General features: G+C 45.2%; 1 protein-coding gene across 1 annotated transcript; it reads left to right on the forward strand.

Moving 5' to 3' along the window:
- The first annotated feature begins 20,766 nt into the window (after window positions 1-20,766).
- LOC123409955 (glycolipid transfer protein 3-like) lies at window positions 20,767-22,780 on the forward strand. The gene is made up of 6 exons (XM_045102825.1): window positions 20,767-21,077; window positions 21,434-21,489; window positions 21,628-21,758; window positions 21,875-22,010; window positions 22,237-22,380; window positions 22,484-22,780. The coding sequence occupies exons 1-6, from the start codon at window positions 20,900-20,902 to the stop codon at window positions 22,517-22,519; spliced, it is 681 nt and encodes a 226-aa protein (XP_044958760.1). The 5' UTR covers window positions 20,767-20,899; the 3' UTR covers window positions 22,520-22,780.
- The last annotated feature ends 2,612 nt before the right edge of the window (window positions 22,781-25,392 follow it).

Here is a 25,392-nt window from a genome sequence, read left to right on the forward strand (position 1 = left end):
CAATAAAAAGATCTTACATAGCCCTCCTCTAAAATATGATGAATTATGATTGTCCCAATGACTGAGAACATAGTTTGTTGATTGTCAATAAAGTTTACGCTTCATACTCCAGTAATTGTGAATGGATTGTTACTTGTTTATGTAGATATATATGATAAAAAGACTTGCTTATATGCTATTATTCATGATGCTCTCTTGTCCATATTTTATTTTTTATCAACTTCTCCCTCTGAAAACATGTGGCCATTATTTTTTAGCTCGGCTTTCGCTTGAGGACACGCAATGTCTAAGCTTGGGGGAGTTGATACGTCCATTTTGCATCATGATTCCTTATTGATATTTGTGTTATTCTTGTCCATTATTCCATATTATCATACAACTCTTATGCCTTTTCTCTCTGAATATGCAAGGTACATCACAGGGAGGGAAATATCTGGAAACTAGAATTCTGGACCGGGAAACCGATAAAAAGGAAGAAAAATCAAGAGACTCCAAATGACATGAAACTTCACGGAGAATTTTCTGGAACATTTAAAAATTATTGGGCCAAAAATACACCGTAGGGGGGTACTTGATGGCCACAAGCCAACCAGGGCGCGCCCACTCCCCTGGGTGTGCTTTGATGGATTGTGGCCCCCCTGTAGGCCCACTAGTGCCCCTCTTCTCCTATATGGCGTGTTTTGACCTAGAAAAAAAATCTATCCTAGCTGAGTACTCTAATGAAATCGCGCAGGGGCTCATTCTGCTTCTGGACACAGTGCTGGAGCTCCACGAGACCAGTAGGACGTTTGCACGTGCCCACGAAGGTCCTGATGAAGACTCGGGACATATCTGCCCAGCTGTAGATGCTTGATGGAGCCAACTGGTTCAGCCACGCTCGTGCCGAGCCATCGAGCATCAGGGGGAGATGTTTCATGGCGACCTGGTCATCTCCGCCACCGATCTGGACTTCCACTTGGTAGTCGTCCGGCCACGTTTCTGGCTTGGATTCTCCTGTGAACTTGCTGATCCCCGTCGCCAATTGGAAGTTGGGAGGGATGTCAGCTGAACAGATGGCCCGACTGAAGCACTCGGGGCCAGAGACGTTGGTCGTGCTTCCACTCGGACGGTCTCTATTGTGACCATCACGGTGGGCTCGATTCCTGTCGACCTTCCTCTAGGCGATGTACCCTCTTGCGTTGGGCCTTGGATCATACGCGTCATCGACTGAACGCCGATCATCGTGATGTCGGGGACCATAAGGCCCACCCCGCGGAGGAGTGCGTGAACGGCGACGATCTTCAGGATTCATGGAACGGCTGCCCTCTCTGCGTCGCTGATGAGAGTCGGGGCTGAAAATCGACCGATGCGTGTTCGCGTGAACAAAACTGTTATGGATCCTGTTGTGCGACTGGGAGACTGCCGAATTCTGCTGCTGCGCCGTATGCAACAGGGCGCGGATCTGCTCGATCCCTCTACCAGCCTCTGAGTCAGTCAGTTGGAGGGAATCGGCTATCTTGGCAGCGGCAGCCAGGTTGAGGACGGGTGTGCGGAACACCTCAACGTTGCTCTGACGAGTGCGTCGACTGGCAAAACGGTGGTGTTGACGACGAGCGCCGGATGATTCGCTGACCTCATGCTCGTTCCGACCAGTTCGGCGGGGACTTTCATGGGAATCGGCCAAGAGAACTTCGGCTGCAGGCCCGCGACCCAACTACTCCGAAGGTAACTCAGCCGGAACTGAGTCCAAGCACTGGGACGGCGGCGCGACCACAACCGACTCGAGGACCGCCACTTGAGAGGACGCGTTCTGTCGCGCCTGGGCGTGTCGCACCCAACGCTGGAGCCGCGCATGGCGGGACCGCTTGTTGCGGCGCGTGACGGGGGTGAAGATCGACACCGGGGCCGATTGCTGGAGAAGAAGGACGCTGCGGGCACCGGCACGGAAGTGCGTAGCCCCGCGACTGGGGAACGCCTCGACGTCGAGAGGCGCATCCCGAAGCCATGCCGAATTGTCGACGATGAAGGAGAGCGCGCCGAAGAGGATCTCATGACCCATGCTCAAATCTCCGCCGGACGACATGATAAAAAGATGAAGTTGCAAACTCGCCGGAAGTCTCTTAGACGCCTGCCCCACGGTGGGCGCCAACTGTCGTGGGTATAAGTCTGACAGTAGATGTGTAGGGTACGAAAGGATGGGCAGAGCCTCAGCTACGACGAGGTTGTATGAGTTCAGGCCCCTCTACGGTGGAGGTAAAAGCCCTACGTCTCAGTGCTCTTGGGAGCTTAGTGTCGAGTGGAATATAGCATTACAATAAATGCTAACCCCTGCACCAGTGGGGAAGGGCGGCTTATATAGAGTGCGCTGCCCTTCACAACGGCCTGGTGGACAGGGGTGGAATAGTGGCGAATAAATGCCTATGTTACAGGTAACGTATGCCTTAAATGGTAATAATGGTGTATGAAAACGTATGACCGTTGCCCTCCTGGGAGGTTACGATGTACACAGTGGAATTCAGTCGGTACGTTAAATACGCTCCGAATGCTCATCACCGACTGGATGATGGGGGAGTCCTTAGTTCAGTCGGAACTGACTAAGGGCCTTGTCCTTTATGAAGGGTAGTCCTTGGGTAGGACCTATAGGGCAGGCCTATGACCCTACCCTGGGACTATAACCCCATCACTCGTCGTCGTCCGAGGGCCTCCAGTACTCCTCGTCGTCCTCCTTCGAGGACCCCCAGAACTCCTCATCCTCCTCCTCTGAGGACTTGACGGGAATCACCATCGCGGGGCCGGACTCGTCCTCCTCCTTCACCTCCTCCTTCTGCTCCTTCTCGGCCTCACTCTTCCAGAAGAACTCGCACTCTACTTGAACATACTCCGGATGCTCCCACGTGAACCTCGCCATTGCCGCCTCATTGCTATCGCCAGGAGGAACGATAATGACCGGTCTCTTTTTTGTCTTCTTCTTCATCATCTTCTCCATCTGGATACTCTCTGGCACGAGGAAATCTGCATTTGTTCGGGTCTCAATCTCCGAGAAGTTGAGGTCCGACCTCGGCCTCTCGACACGCCACATTGCCACGTCGTTGGCACACGCGGCCTTGTCGGCGGTAGGGTACGTGACAAGCCAGAAGCGGCGATCGACGTAGGTGAACTCGATGTCGAAGTTGCCAGACGACTTGACTCGCATGCCGAAGAACCCCATCCTTCTCTTCGGGGTCTTCTACGATGACATGGTGATGATGAGGCAGTGGCTTCTGTACTGTGGCGAATCGGGGCGGTGGCGGCGCGGCGCGATTCAAGACAATGGCATCGGGGGAGTGTCCGTGCGGCGGCGGCGGTTGAGCGTGGGGACAGTGGCCGAAAAGCGTAGGGGCGGTGGGATGGTGAATCAGGGTGATGGTTGTGTGAATCGGGGCGGCGGTAGTGGGGAATCAAGGCGGCGATTCGAGGTGGAGCGGCGACGGATGAGCGCAGGAGTAGCGGCGGGGGTGGTTGACAGTTAGATCTAGTGCGGGGCGACGATGACGTGGTGTGGTGGGCGCGCGGGCGACGACGACAATGCGGTGGAAGGTGGGTTGAAGAAGAAGTGGATGGAAGAAAATGAAAAAAAGAGCGGTTGACGCACCGCTGCCGGTTTTACATCTACTCGAGGTGAAGATGCAAATTTGCATCTCACGTGTTGTATTTTACATCTCAGAAGATGTATTTTCTTACATCTACATTATCTGTTGGCAGTCCGGGTTTTAGCTTCAAAAATACAAAAGTTAGTTATTTTTCATCTATATCATTTACTGGAGATGGTCTTACGAGATGACAACAACTACGACTACAAACAACATTACATTGAAATAAAAACTCCCTCCCCCTCCCTGAGTATGTAGTACTCGTACTAACGTTTTTTCTTTGCATGGACTACTAACATGGTTGGTCGATCGGCTTAAGATTCCGCCTTATATAAAACCATGCAAGGCAGTGTACGTAGGTACGTACCTCTCATTGGCCAAATATATACGTTAAAAAGTGTTTGGGTTCAGCTGGATCCTGCAGTGCAATGGTCCTGCTCTGCATAACTACAGGTCGACCAATCGGTCGTGCAGTCACAAAACTTTCTTGATTAACTAGTGACGATCGATCTTATCATCATTGATCAATTATGTAATATACATATGAATCCAAGTCTATCCATCTCGACAAGCTAAGCTCGCTCATACGCCGGCCGGCTCCTTACCACACCGTCCATACGTATATAAAAGATTAGAATTAATTAGCATAATAGTTAATCTTTGGGTTCAGCTGGATCCTGCAACGCAGTGGTCCTGCTCTGCTTAGATATATGACGTCAAGGTTATACAATTCTTCATCACCGCATAGATAGTTACTTGTAATCGGTCCCGTTATCTTAACTGCGTTTCTTTCTTCTGATCCCAATTTTCAAACCCAGACCAAACCCGAGACAGATTCTGTAGCTAGGATCTAGGTTCAGCTAGATAGCTAGTTTAATTACCTTCAGGTAATCAGTTTGCTGCCCAGATCTCACTGTTTACTAGAGGAACAGTTGAATATGGTTGAGCGAGCAGAGCGCATCCAATTCGTGCATGTTCATGTTGAAATTAATAGTGGACTTTAGGCCCATAAGAGAATTTCAGAAAATCATCGAGGACCCACGTAGGTGGTGGCATGACAAGGTGGTGGTGGGAAGTTTAGTCCCACCTCGCTAGTGGAGAAGAAGTTGGACCCCTTTATAAGGGTCTCTCTTCTACATGCTATTAGAGGATGAGAAGAGAAGGAGCCCTCGCGCACTCCTCCTCCTCCACCTTGCCCAACGCGGGTTGTGGGAATGAGCCGTGCTCATGCCTACGCGCTTATTTTTGTCGGTCAGGAACGGAGAATACGTAACGGACACGGCTACCGCCGGCGACTCCATCCCGTCCGTTGCGTACACGGTCGACGGGAGAGAAGGCCTCCGAAACCCCGCCTCTCCGGTTCCTGTACGGGGAAGAGGGGCGATTAGGTTTTTGGGGAGCGATCACGCGACTGCTCGCCTCCGTCCGTCTACTTCCTCTACGTCGCGTCATCACCATGTCCACCGACGCCGACCGTGTTGCCGCCGAGAAGGACGAGGCCGATAAGAAGGCCGGCGAGGACGCCGCTGCTGTCGCCACCGCCGCGGGGGCTTCTGCATGGCCTACTGGAGGGTATAACGCGCTTATCCCTCTCCTGATTACTTCCGTCTTAGCAGTACTAGCATCATGTGTAGATTTGTCTACTGTTTGCGTAGTACGTGCCTGTTTAGAGTTTAGACCAATATCAGTATGTGCTTAATTCTGTCAATGCCATGCTAGTCATCTATTTATGGATTAAATTAGTCGAAAAATTGCCTATTTACTCATCAATCCAAAAACCTAAGATGTGTAGGAATTTTTCGGCAAGTGGCTTTGCTGCCGCACTCAAACCGGATAAGTTTACCGGTACGTACTTTAAGCGTTGGCAGACAAAGACCACTTTATGGTTCACGACTATGAACGTGTTCTGGGTCAGCGGTGTCTCCACGGGAACGATTGCTCCTGAAGAGGAGAAGGCGTTCAGAGAGGCCACCGTTGTGTTTCTCGGAGCAGTGCTTAGCGTGATCGGTGATAAACTGGTCGACGCATATTTACATGTGCGTGTCGCCAAGGACTTGTGGGAGGCGCTCGAATCTAAGTTCGGGGCCACCGATGCTGGGAGCGAGATGTATGTTATGGAGCAGTTCCATGATTACAAAATGGTTGAGAACCGTTATGTATTGGAACAACCTCATGAGATAATATACATTGCTAAAGAACTTGAGGTTCTGTAGTGCGATTTACTGGGCAAGTTTGTCGCAGGGTGTATAATCGCTAAGCTCCCTAATTCCTGGAGGAACATTGCTACTACTCTGAAACATGAGAGACGTGAATTCTCAGTAGAGGACATCATTGGCCATCTGAGTGTTGAACAGAACTCGAGAGCAAAGGACTCGCATGGAAAAACGGTGGAAGGTTCTTCTATTGCCAATATGATACATCAGAGGAATTTCAATTCCCACAAGCCTAAGGGGAAGAATTCTGTCCAACAGAATACCGACTTTAAGAAGAAGGGTAAGAAGCCCTTCAAGAAGAACAAGAAGGGAGATGGCTGCTTCAATTGTGGTTTTGAGGAACATTGGGCCAACAAGTGCCCAAACAAGTACAAGAAGTCAGGGCAGGACTCCAAGTGTGCCAATATGATTGTGAGCAACAATGAAAGTGGTGCATCTGGGTACAGTAATTTGCTTACTGTATTTTCGGTTTGTCAATCTACCGATTGGTGGGTGGACACAGGTGAAAACATTCATGTGTGTGCTGACATCTCATTGTTCTCTTCTTACCAGGTCACAGGTCGAGGGTCCGTATTGATGGGGAATGGACCGACTGCTTCTGTTCTTGGTGTTGGCAGGATCGTGCAGCTGAAGAACGTGCAGCATGTCCCCGCCATCAAGAAGAATCTCGTTAGTGGCTCCCTTCTGTGTAGAGAAGGGTTTAAGTTGGTCTTTGAGTCTAATAAAGTAGTTGTTACGAAATATGGACTTTTTGTTGGAAAAGATTATGAGTGCGGAGGTCTGTTCCGCCTTCCCCTCGCAGATTTATGTAATAAAGTCGTGAACAATATTCATTCGAGTGTTAATGAATCTGAAGTTTGGCATTGACGTCTTTGTCACATAAGTTTCGGTGTTATGTCACGGCTAGCAAAACCTAATTTGATCCCAACTTTCACTTTAGACAAAGGTTCTAAGTGCCATTTGTGTGTGCAAGCAAAGCAACCTGGCAAGCCTCACAAGGCTGCAGAGGAGAGACACTTGACGCCATTAGAACTCATACATTCTGATCTTTGTGAGATGAATGGTGTGTTGACTAAAGGTGGAAATAAATATTTCATGACATTGATAGATGATTCCACTAGATATTGCTATGTGTATCTGTTAAATACTAAAGATGAGGCTCTACACTACTTTAAAATCTATAAGGCAGAAGTTGAGAATCAACTTGAAAAGAAAATTAAACGAGTCCGGTCTAATCGTGGTGGAGAGTACTTCTCAAACGAGTTTGATTCCTTTTGTGCGGAACATGGCATTATTCATGAGAGGATGCCTCCCTATTCACCCCAGTCAAACGGGGTTGCCGAACGGAAAAACCGTACTCTAACTGATTTGGTTAAGGCCATGTTAGATACATCGGGTTTATCCAAGGCATGGTGGGGGGAGGCTATATTGACCGCATGTCATGTCCTGAATAAGGTTCCTACAAAAGATAATGAGGTCACTCCTTATGAGGAATGGTCGAAGAGAAGGACGACGCTCTCGTACTTACGTACTTGGGGCTGCTTGGCGAAAGTCAATGTACCGATTCCTAAGAAGCGTAAGCTTGGACCAAAGACTGTGGACTGCGTTAATTTGGGATACGCTAAGAATAGCGTAGGCTATAGATTTCTAGTAGTGAAATCTGAGGTACCTAACGTGAAGGTCGGTACAATAATGGAGTCGAGGGATGCTACATTCTTTGAGGATATATTTCCCATGAGAGATATGCAAAGCACTTCTAGACAGGAATCTGAGATAACTCCCGAGCCTGCCATTCCTATGGAATATTATGAACAAACACATGATGATAATCCAAAGGAGGATGACGAGGAAACCCTTGGTAGGGGCAAGAGACAAAGGACTGCAAAGACCTTTGGTGATGATTTCTTCGTATACCTCGTGGATGATAATCCCACTTCTATTTCAGAAGCGTATGCTTCCCCAGATGCTGATTACTGGAAAGTTGCGGTCCGTAGCGAGATGGATTCCATCATGGCTAATGGGACATGGGAAATTACTGATCATCCATATGGTTGTAAACCATTGGGATGCAAGTGGGTGTTCAAAAAGAAGCTTAGGCCCGATGGTACGATTGGAAAGTACAAGGCTAGGCTTGTGGCCAAGGGTTATGCCCAGAAGGAAGAAGAAGACTTCTTCGATACTTATTCACCTGTGGCTAGACTGACCACCATTCGAGTACTACTCTCATTGGCGGCCTCTCATGGTCTTCTCGTTCATCAAATGGACGTTAAGACAGCTTTCCTGAATGGAGAGCTAAATGAGGAAATCTATATGCAACAGCCAGATGGCTTTGTGATAGAAGGTCAGGAAGGAAAGGTGTGTAAGTTGCTGAAATCTTTATATGGTCTGAGACAAGCACCTAAGCAATGGCATGAGAAGTTTAATACAACTCTGACATCTGTTGGCTTCATTGTTAATGAAGCTGACAAATGTGTATACTATCGCCATGGTGGGGGCGAAGGAGTTATATTGTGCTTGTATGTTGATGACATACTGATATTTGGAACCAACCTCAAAGTAATTGAGGAGGTTAAGTCTTTTCTGTCTCAAAACTTTGAGATGAAGGACCTTGGGGTGGCTGATGTTATCTTGAACATCAAGCTTTTGAGAGATTATGAGGGTGGGATTACACTTCTGCAATCCCACTATGTTGAGAAGATTTTGAGTCGCTTTGGATATTCAGACTGCAAAAGTTCTCAAACACCATATGATCCTAGTGTGCTTATTCGAAAGTTTAAAGGCACAGCTATAGATCAATTGAGATTCTCTCAAATTATCGGTTCGTTTATGTACCTAGCTAGCGCAACGAGGCCTGACATCGCGTTTGCTGTGAGCAAACTTAGCCGGTTTGTTGCAAACCCGGGTGATGTTCATTGGCGTGTTGTTGAAAGAATTATGCGCTACTTGAAAGGTACTGTCAACCACGGACTTCACTATACGGGATACCCATCGGTACTTGAAGGGTATAGTGATGCGAATTGGATCTCTGGTGCTGATGAGATGAAGGCCACTACTGGGTATATGTTTACTCTTGGGGGTGGTGCTGTTTCCTGGAAGTCTTGCAAGCAAACGATCTTAACGAGATCGACAATGGAAGCAGAATTAACAGCATTAGACACATCTGGTGTCGAAGCAGAATTTCTTCGAGATCTCTTGATGGACTTACCTGTGGTTGAGAAGCCGGTTCCGGCTATCCTTATGAACTGCGATAATCAAACAGTTATTGTTAAAGTGAAGAGTTCAAAGGATAATATGAAGTCCAACAAACATATAAGAATGAGACTGAAGTGTGTCAGACGTTTAAGAAACTCCGGAGTGATAGCGTTGGTTTACATCCGAACGGCTAAGAATCTGGCAGATCCCTTTACTAAAGGGTTATCATGTGTTGTGATAGATAGTGCATCGAGGGAGATGGGTATGAGACCCACATGAGTTGCCATGGCAGTAACCCAACCTATATGATCGGAGATCCCGTGAAGTAGGACCTGGAAAAACAAGCCAGTGGTGAACTGAGGAGAGTAACTTTACTAACCCACTCCGTTGGAGATGCAATACTCTCAGATACTGTATGGTGGGATGACTACTGTCTTAATGTGTTCTAAAGCTTATGTGTAAGCAATATGCTGTCCTACAGAACGATCTTTGGAGGAACACACCTATATGAGTCTGACTGCTGGTCACAGTCTATGAGATTGGGGTGATCTCTAGTAAACTCATGAATAGGCCAGGAGTGTGACTTATATGCTCCACCCGATGGGTTAGCCTTTGGTAGCCTAGTACTAGTAAGACTTGTGGTGAAGCCTCTTTACGCCAAACTGACAATTCAAGGCATAGTCCATTGTTCAGTTGTAAAGGGGTGTAGCTACTGTTGGGGAACGTCGCATGGGAAACAAAAAATTTCCTACGCGCACGAAGACCTATCATGGTGATGTCCATCTACGAGAGTGGATGAGTGATCTACGTACCCTTGTAGACCATACAGCAGAAGCGCTAGTGAACGCGGTTGATGTAGTGGAACGTCCTCACGTCCCTCGATCCGCCCCGCGAACTATCCCGCGATCAGTCCCACGATCTAGTGCCGAACGGACGGCACCTCCGCGTTCAGCACACGTACAGCTCGACGATGAACTCGGCCTTCTTGATCCAGCAAGAGAGACGGAGAGGTAAAAGAGTTCTCCGGCAGCGTGACGACGCTCCGGAGGTTGGTGATGATCTTGTCTCAGCAGGGCTCCGCCCGAGCTCCGCAGAAACGCGATCTAGAGGAAAAACCGTGGAGGTATGTGGTCGGGCTGCCGTGGAAAAGTCGTCTCAAATCAGCCCTAAAACCTCCGTATATATAGGTGGAAGAGGGGGGGCCTTGCCTTGGGGCTCAAGGAACCCCAAGGGGGTCGGCCGAGCCAAGGGGGGAAGGTCTCCCCCCCTAAACCGAGTCCTACTTGGTTTGGTGGGTGGAGTCCTTCTTTCCTTTCCCACCTCCTTTTTTTCTTTTCTCTTTGATTTTTCTTCCAATGCGCATAGGGTCCTTTTGGGCTGTCCCACCAGACCACTAAGGGCTGGTGCGCCACCCTCAAGGCCTATGGGCTTCCCCGGGGTGGGTTGCCCCCCCCGGTGAACTCCCGGAACCCATTCGTCATTCCCGGTAACTCCGAAAACCTTCCGGTAATCAAATGAGGTCATCCTATATATCAATCTTCTTTTCCGGACCATTCCGGAAACCCTCGTGACGTCCGTGATCTCATCCGGGACTCCGAACAACATTCGGTAACCAACCATATAACTCAAATACGCATAAAACAACGTCGAACCTTAAGTGTGCAGACCCTGCGGGTTCGAGAACTATGTAGACATGACCCGAGAGACTCCTCGGTCAATATCCAATAGCGGGACCTGGATGCCCATATTGGATCCTACATATTCTACGAAGATCTTATCCTTTGAACCTCAGTGCCAAGGATTCATATAATCCCGTATGTCATTCCCTTTGTCCTTCGGTATGTTACTTGCCCGAGATTCGATCGTCAGTATCCGCATACCTATTTCAATCTCGTTTACCGGCAAGTCTCTTTACTCGTTCCGTAATACAAGATCCCGCAACTTAGACTAAGTCACATTGCTTGCAAGGCTTGTGTGTGATGTTGTATTACCGAGTGGGCCCCGAGATACCTCTCCGTCACACGGAGTGACAAATCCCAGTCTTGATCCATACTAACTCAACGAACACCTTCGGAGATACCTATAGAGCATCTTTATAGTCACCCAGTTACGTTGCGACGTTCGATACACACAAAGTATTCCTCCGGTGTTAGTGAGTTATATGATCTCATGGTCATAGGAACAAATACTTGACACGCAGAAAACAGTAGCAACAAAATGACACGATCAACATGCTACGTCTATTAGTTTGGGTCTAGTCCATCACGTGATTCTCCTAATGACGTGATCCAGTTATCAAGCAACAACACCTTGTTCATAATCAGAAGACACTGACTATCTTTGATCAACTGGCTAGCCAACTAGAGACTTGCTAGGGACAGTGTTTTGTCTATGTATCTACACATGTAAATGAGTCTTCATTCAATACAATTATAGCATGGATAATAAACAATTATCTTGATACAGGAATTATAATAATAACTATATTTATTATTGCCTCTAGGGCATAATTCCAACAGTCTCCCACTTGCACTAGAGTCAATAATCTAGCCCTCACATCATCATGCGAATTTACATTGTAATAAATCTAACACCCATACAGTTCTGGTGTTGATCATGCTTTGCCCGTGGAAGAGGTTTAGTCAGCGGGTCTGCTACATTCAGATCCATGTGCACTTTGCATATATTTACATCCTCCCCTTCGACATAGTCGCGGATGAGGTTGAAGCGTCGTTTGATGTGTCTAGACTTCTTGTGAAACCGTGGTTCCTTTGCTAAGGCAATGGCACCCGTGTTGTCACAAAACAAGGTTATTGGATTCAGTGCGCTTGGCACCACTCCAAGATTCGTCATGAATTGCTTCATCCAGACACCCTCCTTAGCCGCCTCCGAGGCAGCCATGTACTCCGCTTCACATGTAGAATCTGCTACGACGCTTTGCTTGGAACTGCACCAGCTTACCGCACCCCCATTAAGAATAAATACGTATCCGGTTTGCGACTTAGAGTCGTCCGGATCTGTGTCAAAGCTTGCATCGACGTAACCTTTTACGGCGAGCTCTTCGTCACCTCCATACACGAGAAACATCTCCTTAGTCCTTTTCAGGTACTTCAGGATATTCTTGACCGCCGTCCAGTGATCCACTCCTAGATTACTCTGGAACCTACCTGCCATACTTATGGCCAGGCTAACGTCTGGTCTAGTGCACAGCATTGCATACATGATAGAACCTATGGCTGAAGCATAGGGGATGGAGCGCATATGCTCTCTATCCTCATCAGTTGCTGGGCACTGAGTCTTACTCAATCTCGTACCTTGTAAAACTGGCAAGAACCCTTTCTTGGACTGTTCCATTTTGAACCTCTTCAAAACTTTATCAAGGTATGTGCTTTGTGAAAGTCCTATCAGGCGTTTCGATCTATCCCTATAGATCTTAATGCCTAGAATGTAAGCAGCTTCTCCTAGGTCCTTCATAGAGAAACTTTTATTCAAGTAATCCTTTATGCTCTCCAAAAACTCTACGTTATTTCCAATCAGCAATATGTCATCCACATATAATATTAGAAACGCCACAGAGCTCCCACTCACTTTCTTGTAAATACAAGATTCTCCAACCACTTGTATAAACCCAAAAGCTTTGATCACCTCATCAAAGCGTTTTTTCCAACTCCGAGATGCTTGCACCAGTCCATAAATGGATCGCTGGAGCTTGCACACCTTGTTAGCATTCTTAGGATCGACAAAACCTTCAGGTTGCATCATACACAATTCTTCCTTAAGGAAACCGTTAAGGAACACCATTTTGACATCCATCTGCCAGATTTCATAATCGAAAAATGCAGCTATTGCTAACATGATTCTAACGGACTTAAGCATCGCTACGGGTGAGAATGTCTCATCGTAGTCAACTCCTTGAACTTGTGAAAAACCCTTTGCCACAAGTCGAGCTTTATAAACGGTCACATTGCCGTCAGCGTCCGTCTTCCTCTTAAAGATCCATTTGTTCTGAATAGCCTTGCGGCCCTCAGGCAGTACCTCCAAAGTCCACACTTTGTTCTCATACATGGATCCTATCTCGGACTTCATGGCTTCTAGCCATTTGTTGGAATCTGGGCCCACCATTGCTTCTTCATAATTTGCAGGTTCATTGTTGTCCAACAACATGATTGATAAGACGGGATTACCGTACCACTCTGGAGCAGCACGTGGTCTCGTCGACCTGCGTGGTTCGACAGAAACTTGAACCGGAGTTTCATGATCATTATCATTAACTTCCTCCTCAACCGGCGTCGCAATGACAGAGGTTTCCCCTTGCCCTGCGCCACCATCCAGAGGGATGAGAGGTTCGACAACCTCGTCAAGTTCTATCTTCCTCCCACTCAATTCTCTCGAGAGAAACTCCTTCTCGAGAAAAGCTCCGTTTTTAGCAACAAACACTTTGCCCTCGGATTTGAGATAGAAGGTGTACCCAACTGTCTCTTTTGGGTAACCTATGAAGATGCACCTTTCCGCTTTGGGTTCCAGCTTTTTAGGCTGAAGCTTTTTGACATAAGCATCACATCCCCAAACTTTAAGAAACGACAACTTTGGCCTTTTGCCATACCACAGTTCGTATGGTGTCGTCTCAACGGATTTTGATGGTGCCCTATTTAAAGTGAATGCAGCTGTTTCTAATGCATAACCCCAAAACGATAACGGCAAATCAGTAAGAGACATCATAGATCGCACCATCTCTAATAAAGTACGATTACGACGTTCGGACACACCATTACGCTGTGGTGTTCCAGGCGGTGTCAACTATGAAAATATTCCACATTGTCTTAAGTGAGCACCAAACTCGAAACTCAGATATTCACCCCCACGATCAGACCGTAGGAACTTGATCTTCTTGTTACGATGATTTTCAACTTCACTCTCAAATTGTTTGAACTTTTCAAATGTTTCAGACTTGTGCTTCATTAAGTAGACATAACCATATCTACTCAAATCGTCAGTGAAGGTGAGAAAATAACGATATCCGCCGCGTGCCTCTACGCTCATCGGACCACACACATCGGTATGTATGATTTCCAACAAGTCACTTGCACGCTCCATTGTTCCGGAGAACGGAGTTTTAGTCATCTTGCCCATGAGGCATGGTTCGCACGTGTCAAGTGAATCAAAGTCAAGTGACTCCAAAAGTCCATCGGCATGGAGTTTCTTCATGCGCTTTACACCAATATGACCTAAGCGGCAGTGCCACAAAAATATGGCGCTATCATTATTAACTCTAACTCTTTTGGTCTCAATGTTATGTATGTGTGTATTGCTATCAAGATTCAATATGAACAATCCTCTCACATTGGGTGCATGACCATAAAAGATGTTACTCATAGAAATAGAACAACCATTATTCTCTGACTTAAAAGAGTAACCGTCTCGCAATAAACAAGATCCAGATATAATGTTCATGCTCAACGCAGGCACTAAATAACAATGATTCAAGTTCATAACTAATCCTGATGGTAACTGAAGTGAAACTGTGCCGACGGCGATTGCATCAACCTTGGAACCATTTCCTACGCGCATCGTCACTTCATCTTTCGCCAGCCTTCGTCTATTCCGCAGTTCCTGTTTCGAGTTGCAAATATGAGCAACAGAACCGGTATCGAATACCCAGGCACTACTACGAGAGCCGGTTAAGTACACATCAATAACATGTATATCAAATATACCTGATTTTTCTTTGGCCGCCTTCTTATCTTCCAGATACTTGGGGCAATTGCGCTTCCAGTGACCCATACCCTTGTAATAGTAACACTCTGTTTCAGGCTTAGGTCCAGCTTTGGGTTTCTTCGTCGGATTGGCAACAGGCTTGCCGCTCTTCTTTGAATTACCCTTCTTGCCTTTGCCGTTTCTCTTGAAACTAGTGGTCTTATTCACCATCAACACTTGATGCTCTTTACGGAGTTCAGACTCTACGACTTTCAGCATCGCAAACAACTCGCCGGGTGACTTGTTCATCCCTTGCATGTTGTAGTTCAACACAAAGCCTTTATAGCTTGGCGGTAGTGATTGAAGGATTCTGTCAGTGATAGCCTCTTGCGGGAGTTCAATCCCCAGCTCAGCTAGACGGTTTGAGTACCCAGACATTTTGAGCACATGTTCACTGACAAACGAGTTCTCCTCCATCTTGCAAGCATAGAATTTATCGGAGGTCTCATACCTCTCGATCCGGGCGTTCTTCTGAAAGATAAACTTCAACTCCTGGAACATCTCAAATGCTCCATGGCGCTCAAAGCGACGTTGAAGTCCCGGTTCTAAGCCATACAAGACTGCACATTGAACTACTGAGTAGTCCTCCTTACGTGCTAACCAAGCGTTCTTAACATCCTGATCAGCCGTAGCGGGTGGTTCATCTCCTAGCGCAGCATTAAGGACATAATCCTTCTTCCCAGCTTGTAAGATTAGCTTAAGATTACGAGCCCAGTCTACAAAGTTGCTTCCATCATCTTTCAACTTAGCTTTCTCTAGGAATGTATTAAAATTCAGGGTGACTGTTGCGTGAGCCATGATCTACAACACAAATATATTCAAAGTGGACTTAGACTATGTTCAAGATAATTAGAGTTTAACTTAATCAAATTATTCGCTAAACTCCCACTCAAAAGGTACATCTCTCTAGTCATTTGAGTGGTTCATGATCCACTTACACTAGCTCAAGTCCGATCATCACGTGAGTTGAGTATAGTTTCAGTGGTAAGCATCCCTATGCTAATCATATCATCTATATGATTCATGATCGACCTTTCGGTCTCATGTGTTCCGAGGCCATGTCTGCACATGCTAGGCTCGTCAAGCTTAACCCGAGTGTTCCGCGTGTACAACTGTTTTGCACCCGTTGTATGTGAACGTTGAGTCTATCACACCCGATCATCACGTGGTGTCTCGAAACGACGAACTGTAGCAATGGTGCACAGTCGGGGAGAACACAATTTCGTCTTGAAATTTTAGTGAGAGATCACCTCATAATGCTACCGTCGTTCTAAGCAAAATAAGGTGCAGAAAAGGATTAACATCACATGCAATTCATAAGTGACATGATATGGCCATCATCACGTGCTCCTTGATCTCCATCATCAAAGCACCGGCACGATCTTCTTTGTCACCGGCGCCACACCATGATCTCCATCACCGTGTCGCCATCGGGGTTGTCGTGCTACTCATGCTATTACTACTAAATCTACATCCTAGCAAAATAGTAAACGCATCTGCAAGCACAAACGTTAGTATAAAGACAACCCTATGGCTCCTGCCGGTTGCCGTACCATCGACGTGCAAGTCGATATTATCTCTTACAACATGATCATCTCATACATCCAATATATCACATCACATCGTTGGCCATATCACATCACAAGCATACCCTGCAAAAACAAGTTAGACGTCCTCTAATTTGTTGTTGCATGTTTTACGTGGTGACCAGGGGTATCTAGTAGGATCGCATCTTACTTACGCAAACACCACAACGGAGATATATGAGTTGCTATTTAACCTCATCCAAGGACCTCCTCGGTCAAATCCGATTCAACTAAAGTTGGAGAAACTGACACTTGCCAGTCATCTTTGAGCAACGGGGTTACTCGTAGCGATGAAACCAGTCTCTCGTAAGCGTACGAGTAATGTCGGTCCAAGCCGCTTCAATCCAACAATACCGCGGAATCAAGAAAAGACTAAGGAGGGCAGCAAAACGCACATCACCGCCCACAAAAACTTTTGTGTTCTACTCGAGAAGACATCTACGCATGAACCTAGCTCATGATGCCACTGTTGGGGAATGTTGCATGGGAAACAAAAAATTTCCTACGCACACGAAGACCTATCATGGTGATGTCCATCTACGAGAGTGGATGAGTGATCTACGTATCCTTGTAGACCGTACAACAGAAGCGCTAGTGAACGCGGTTGATGTAGTGGAACGTCCTCACCTCCCTCGATCCGCCCCGCGAACTATCCCGCGATCAGTCCCACGATCTAGTGCCGAACGGACGGCACCTCCGCATTCAGCACATGTACAGCTCGACGATGATCTCGGCCTTCTTGATCCAGCAAGAGAGACGGAGAGGTAAAAGAGTTCTCCGGCAGCGTGACGGCGCTCCGGAGGTTGGTGATGATCTTGTCTCAGCAGGGCTCCGCCCGAGCTCCGCAGAAACGCGGTCTAGAGGAAAAACCGTGGAGGTATGTGGTCGGGCTGCCGTGGAAAAGTCGTCTCAAATCATCCCTAAAACCTCCGTATATATAGGTGGGAGAGGGGGGGCCTTGCCTTGGGGCTCAAGGAGCCCCAAGGGGGTCGGCCGAGCCAAGGGGGGAAGGTCTCCCCCCCAAACCGAGTCCTACTTGGTTTGGTGGGTGGAGTCCTTCTTTCCTTTCCCACCTCCTCCTTTTTTTTCTCTTTGATTTTTCTTCCAATGCGCATAGGGTCCTTTTGGGCTGTCCCACCAGCCCACTAAGGGCTGGTGCGCCACCCTCAAGGCCTATGGGCTTCCCCGGGGTGGGTTGCCCCCCCCCCCCGGTGAACTCCCAGAACCCATTCGTCATTCCCGTTACATTCCCGGTAACTCCGAAAACCTTCCGGTAATCAAATGAGGTCATCCTATATATCAATCTTCTTTTCCGGACCATTCCGGAAACCCTCGTGACGTCCGTGATCTCATCCGGGACTCCGAACAACATTCGGTAACCAACCATATAACTCAAATACGCATAAAACAACGTCGAACCTTAAGTGTGCAGACCCTGCGGGTTCGAGAACTATGTAGACATGACCCGAGAGACTCCTCGGTCAATATCCAATAGCGGGACCTGGATGCCCATATTGGATCCTACATATTCTACGAAGATCTTATCCTTTGAACCTCAGTGCCAAGGATTCATATAATCCCGTATGTCATTCCCTTTGTCCTTCGGTATGTTACTTGCCCGAGATTCGATCGTCAGTATCCGCATACCTATTTCAATCTCGTTTACCGGCAAGTCTCTTTAATCGTTCCGTAATACAAGATCCCGCAACTTACACTAAGTCACATTGCTTGCAAGGCTTGTGTGTGATGTTGTATTACCGAGTGGGCCCCGAGATACCTCTCCGTCACACGGAGTGACAAATCCCAGTCTTGATCCATACTAACTCAACGAACACCTTCGGAGATACCTGTAGAGCATCTTTATAGTCACCTAGTTACGTTGCGACGTTTGATACACATAAAGTATTCCTCCGGTGTTAGTGAGTTATATGATCTGATGGACATAGGAACAAATACTTGACACGCAGAAAACAGTAGCAACAAAATGACACGATCAACATGCTACGTCTATTAGTTTGGGTCTAGTCCATCACGTGATTCTCCTAATGACGTGATCCAGTTATCAAGCAACAACACCTTGTTCATAATCAGAAGACACTGACTATCTTTGATCAACTGGCTAGCCAACTAGAGGCTTGCTAGGGACAGTGTTTTGTCTATGTATCCACACATGTAAATGAGTCTTCATTCAATACAATTATAGCATGGATAATAAACGATTATCTTGATACAGGAATTATAATAATAACTATATTTATTATTGCCTCTAGGGCATAATTCCAACAGCTACTTGGTCTAGGTGAAGCTCAACCTTAACAGGTCTTCACTGAAATGCTGGTATATTAAATCAGTGATTGGAACGAGGGAACACGATGTGCCCTTAAGATCTGGTGGGGGATTGTTGAAATTAGTAGTGGGCCTTAGGCCCATAAGAGAATTTCAGAAAATCTCCAAGGGCCCATGTTGGTGGTGGCATGACAAGGTGGTGGTGGGAAGTTTAGTCCCACCTCGCTAGTGGAGAAGAAGTTGGACCCTTTTATAAGGGTCTCTCTTCTACATGCTATTGGAGAGTGAGAAGAGAAGGAGCCCTCGCGCACTCCTCCTCCGTCGTCCGCCTCGCCACGCCTCGTCACGACGCGCCGCGGGTTGCGGGAATGAGCCGAGCCGAGCTCATACCTACGCGCTTATTTTTGTCGGTCAGGAACGGAGAATACGTAACGACACGGCACGATCCGAGGCATCGGATCGTTCCTGGGCTGTTACCGACTCGGACGTGGGTTCGGCCCACGTCTCTTCGCCTAGACGCCTATATAAGCAGGCTAACGCCTACCCTAGCCGTCACGAGAATCAGATCAGATCTGCCTCACGCGCTCGTTCCCTTGCTGTTGCTACCGCCGACGACTCCATCCCGTCCGCTGCGGACACGGTCGACGGGAGAGCAGGCCTCCGAAACCCCGCCTCTCCGGTTCCTGTACGGGGAAGCGGGGCGATTAGTTTTTTGGGGAGCGATCACGCGACTGCTCGCCTCCGTCCGTCTACTTCCTCTACGTCGGCGTCATCACCATGTCCACCGACGCCGACCGTGCTGCCGCCGAGAAGGCCGAGGCCGACAAGAAGGCCGCCGAGGACGCCGCTGCTGCCGCCACCGCCGCGGGGTCTTCTGCATGGCCTACTGGAGGGTATAACGCGCGTATCCCTCTCCTGATTACTTCCGTCTTAGCAGTACTAGCATCATGTGTAGATTTGTCTATTGTTTGCGTAGTACGTGCCTGTTTAGACCAATATCAGTATGTGCTTAATTCTGTCAATGCCATGCTAGTCATCTATTTATGGATTAAATTAGTCGAAAAATTGCCTATTTACTAAGCAGTTCATGCGTGAAAGCATGAAACATGATTAGAGCAGAGGTGAGGTCGATGGTGATGGACTAGCTAGGGTTCATCAGCATCAATATATTAGCTAGCCCACTGATTGAAATGGCTAATGACCATACGCCCATTTCTGGATTTCTTGCCAGGAACCATGTTAATTAAGCCCAGCTATAGGTGGTTTGATTCGTATACCAGCCAACGGCCTTGGAAGATGCACGGGTTAGTATTACCAATGACAATAACAAATTAACAGTTGGGTTCGTCGATGATGTGACATGATGATTTTCTTTTCAAACTGACATGCATGATGATCACATATTACGCAGAGCACAAGTAATCTCTCTGATAATATGCCATTCTGATTCTTATTCTTTTATCTTTTCGAGGATATCATGTCACTCCGGAGGTATGATTGAGCAGGAGAAATGAAGGTTTTCATCTTTTTTTTGGAAACGATCTATATTTTTTATCAATAATAAACAACCACTATTAATTCTCGTATCAACTCCTATTGCTGCAAAAATGTTTACTCAGTGGCCTATGTATAAGAAGATGCAGGCACCCAAGGTTTTCATCTCCTTGTATAATTTCTTATGCACATAGTTTTCACCTCGAAATGGTTTCTTTCTAGTCAGGTGATTTCTCCGGGAGCAGGGCCAGAATAGTCCGTTTTCCATCCTTTTCAAACTTTTTTCTTATGAATACCTTGCAATGTCTCCAATTAAAAGAATACAAGTTGCTATTTACATAAGCACAAATTACTAGTATACGAATTTCTGTTAAAAGAAAAAGAAAATATGTGTATTTTTACAAGCTGGAGTGGCGTGTAGCTTAATGGCCAATGGTTTAAGTACAGCGCAAGAAGTACAGGGGGAAGTGGTTAACTGTTAAATAAGCCCATGACAACTGCATCCAGTAAATTAAACTATGCTAAGCTAGGAGACAGAGCCCACACCTCCTATTTTATTCCTAATAATACACCATTTCCTGCTCCGACTTCACATAGAGGGGTGTGGAGAACAGCTCCAAGACATAACAATTGTTAGATTTAAAAATGGCATCAAGAAGTTGACCCCATCATTTGTCCCAAGAAATGGCAGCAAATGATGTTGAATTTTTGTGTATATAACTAGGGGGTTGAGCCAGATGCCAAGCTAAGGTAGTATCTAGGAGAGATGGAGAAAGAGATAGAAAGGGAGAAAATGGAGAGGGGCAAGTCTGAGCTGAGGGTGGCCATGGAGGAGCTCTGCTTGCTCAGCCCAGGAGATGGTGAAGAACAGGAGCAGGAGCAGCAACTTAGGTCATCCACCATGGATCTCCTCTGCGTCTCCAAGCAGCTCCTGCATGTCCTTGGTTGGTTACTTACTCAATACTATTTCAGATGCAAAATATATCATGCTGTTTATTTCACTCTTTTGCTCAGTAAGAATGGAAGTTCATGAAGATTGAACTGTTCTGTTGCTCTAGAAGAAAAAAACACCCTTTTTAAGTACTTGTTGATTTTTTTTCTTCTGCATTGTGACGGATCGTGGAATATTTTCTGTCATGAAGCATGGGAATGAAAATACCCACCATTTAGACTGATATGAAACTGAAACTGAAAATTGTGGAAATGAACTTTCATTCTTCAGGGCTACTCTGTTTCAATCATTCGCTTACCATATCTGTAAAGTTTATGTTGAAATAATAAACGCTTTGTTTTTTCAAAGATGAGATTGGGCCAACGTTACTAGTCCTCAGGCAAGACATTCAGCAAAATGTTCAGGTAATTGCTCTTTGTACGAAATCATCTTATGACCATGTTGCCCTGCATTCTGCATTGCATTTGTTCACATCACTAAGCAGCTGGGCATGCCAAATCCTTGTGTTAATTGCGATTATTACAATTATCTATCTTTTACAGAGACTACAAGATCTCCATGCAAGAGACTCTTCGAAATATGCGACTTTGACGGCGATTGTGATAGAGGAAGTGGAGGAAGGGATCTCAAAGAAGACCAACAGTTGCACCAGGGCTATTATCTGGCTGGCTAGGTAAATTAACTGTACATGGACTTTCTGCTCTTCTAACATATGATCTTGTGTACCATATATGTCGATTCAGTTTCAAAACCTTCGTTCTTAAGTGTTGCTAAACGCGTTCTGGATAGGTCAATAAATTTCTCAGTACATTTGCTGGAGAGATTAATGAAGAACCCAGAGACAAGCCTGAAAGAGATGGTGGAAGAAGCATACAAGAGCACCCTGAAGCCATTCCATGGATGGATCTCATCAGCTGCTTACAGGGTATGATCAGTTGAGATACTGCTTTCATGCTCATTACTTCTACAGAATTACGTACGGTATTATTTTACATGACTATACAAGCTACTAGGAATAATTTGAAGATTGTTCGCGCGGCAAATCTAGCTCATCGATCGTGCGCGCAGATTAACTTGCTGGGTTGCAGTCATCAGTTGATTTGAGTTGTTTCCACTGACCTAATCTGTTGAGCATAGTTGCAAATTGTCAGGTAGCATTGGGTCTCATTCCAGAAAGAGAGATCTTTATTCAGTTGCTGATGGGGAGCTGCCAGGATCCTGAGGATTTTGGAGGAGATGCCATGATCTTGGTCTCCATTGTACAGCCTCTGCTAGAGGAGATCAATGCCATTTTGGTCAGTGTTTCCTACCATCCACATGTACATCTTCTTAATGAATCAGTCATTGCATTGCATGAAAGATATGTGTTTTCTGATGCCGTTCAGGGTTAACCTACAGGTTAAACACCAGCTGGACAGGCTCAAATGCACCTGAAACACAAGGATGCCCAATCACCTGATGATTGTACATATCTACTACTGTACTGCACAAGCTAATTAACCTACCTTGCATTGTAAAATGAAGATTTGTTGGTGTTTCTTTTAGCAACTGCTGGTGGTTGGTTCCAGACTCCCTTTTTGTTAAGCTGTCAGAGATGTCTTTGCTGTATGTGTTTTGTGCCCTTGTAGTTTTAGTGGGTTGGATGTATCACAGAACTTATTTGCCTGAAACAAAATGCATCTCCTGTTTCTCTTTCTTCTCCTATGCCTCGTTATATTTCCGTTGGCTAGCAAGATGCTTAACGCTTTTTTAATCTCTACCTTTTGATTTCGATCAACCAAATGACGTGAAAAATAGAAAACTACATGAAAAGTTCAGGATTGTGCTCGCTAGCTCCACTAGATAAGTTCAGAGATCTTTAAGCTATTTATTTAAGTTTGTTCCCCAGTTTGGTTTGTCATAGTATCATGCTTTTTCTCATTGTCAAGAATACCATATGAAAAGTATTATAGTACTACATGCTCTGCCTTATGATTCGTGAACTATTGTAGAAGAGAACGGAAAAGGTGACAACACCATTCATGCCTTCACAACAGCAACCACCAAGAACCTTCTGCTCTTCTCTAACAGTTCTTATATATTTTGTTGTTTTCCTCTTGTTCAAGATAAACAAAAACTATGAAAACAATGAGTTGCACGTACCTAATATCTTGAGATGAAGATAACAGTGACGGTCAGCGATTACGGCTTGGCTGCCTGCGATTTCACAGCAATAAAGCCAAGATGTTTGGCCTGTTTTGTTTCTTAGCTGTTTGCTTTATCGTGTCACCAGTCAGCACAAAGCTAACTATGAGCAGAGTTATTTTTTACCTATCGAACTTTTTTTTAATTGTATCAAACTAAATTATTATTCGAGCACCGCTTCGGTACACCCCCTCACAAATAGTATAAAGGGCAATATAGACCTTTCACTAGATGTATTCAATTTAGTATATACATGATGGGTCATGCATACGTTGTCTTTGAACGGGCCGGTCCATTCAAGGAGTCATGAAAAATAAAGTGTCTTTAATGGGAGTCGAACTCTAGACATTCCATCAATTGGTGGACAAGTCGAATCTATATAATCAAAATACTAAGTACATAGGAAGATACGTTTTTCCCAAAAGCTTTGACATTTGCTGAAAAAAATATGAACACATTTCAAGAAAGAATGCGAATAAACTTTGAAAATCGTGAACAAAGTATGAAATTGAAAAGACCTTTTAGAACATGAACATTTTTTGTAAAGTAAAAAAATCAAAAAGTGTACACAGTTTTGAAATTCTTAAAAAATCTTATTTTCTCATATACGATGAATATTTCTTAATATACAATAAAATTTCAGGAATATACATTAAACAGTATTTAAATACACATGGAACATTTCTATAATATATGCAGAGCAATATTTAAATACACATTAAACCTCTTTTTCATATACACTGAACAATATTTAAATACACACTGAACAGTTTTGTGGTAAACGCAACGCTGAACATTTTTAACTATGCATGAACACTTAAAAATACATTATACATTTTCTTAATATGCAGAGATTTTTTAGAATGTATGATAAACATTTTATTAATACACGCGTAAACTCTTGGTATAAATAAACAATGAAATGGACTCAATTTTGTTTACTATCTTCTTCAATATCTTTGTTCACTTAATACAATGATGCGATGATGTTACTCCGACTCATGAAACGGATTCAATTTTATTCACACGCCCTACTGGTCATCGCAAGGCGGCACGTCATTTTTTTTTTGAATTTTTGACATTCTATGCATTTTTTATGATTTCACATGCAAAAACATAGAAAAACAGTTGTCGGACGTGACGCAAGGTGTGTTTAATAAACGTATGCATGTATATCATGTGAACCCACGGATTGCGGTAAGCACGAAAAAGATGTTATAATGTGATGATGTTACTCCGACTTATGAAATGGATTCAATTTTTTTTCACACGCCCTAATGATCACAAGGAGGCACACAAAATTGTTTTCATTTCTGACATTCCGCGCATTTTCTACAGTTTTCGATGCGAAAACATGAAAAAACAGTTGCCGGACGTGACACAATGTGCGTTTGGTATCCGATTTCATTCAAATTTTGCGTCGGTCATTTGTACGTTCGTTCTCACTTGCTGACAAAAGTTGGATCGATTTGATAAACATATGCATGTGCATCATGTGAAACACACGGATTTTGATAAAGGCGAACATGGTGTTATAATGCGATGATGTTACTCAGAGTCATGAAAACGGATCCAATTTTAGTTTATGCACAATTTTGGAATTTCAAAGTACGTCTGAAATTTTTTAAAAGTTCTGCACATTTTCCAAAGTTGTTAACAACTCCCAACAATTTAGGGTTTAGGGTTTAGAATACCAAAATTACGGTTTAAGTAATAGTTCATCAATTTTTAAAATAATGCGATGATGTTTCTTCAACTCATGAAACCGACCAATTTTTTTTTCACACGCCGTAACAATCATCACAAGTAGGCATGCCAAATGTTTTAAATTTCTGACATTTTGTCCATTTTCTATGATTTTCCATGCGAAAAGATGGAAAAACATTTGTCTGACATGTCACAACGTGTGCTTGGTGTCCGATTTCGTTTAAATTTTACGTCCGTCATTTGAATGTTCATTCTTATTTGCTGGCAAAAGTTGGGTAGATTTGATGACGTATGCATAAACATGACGTGAAACCCACGGGTTTCGGTAAGCACGGAAGTGGTGTTATAATGCGATGATGCTTCTTCGACTCATGAACTGGACCCAATTTTTTTCACGTGCATATTTTATGATTTTC

This window comes from Hordeum vulgare, chromosome 7H (genome assembly GCF_904849725.1).
Source record: "Hordeum vulgare subsp. vulgare chromosome 7H, MorexV3_pseudomolecules_assembly, whole genome shotgun sequence".
In the NCBI taxonomy this organism is placed as follows: Eukaryota; Viridiplantae; Streptophyta; class Magnoliopsida; order Poales; family Poaceae; genus Hordeum; species Hordeum vulgare.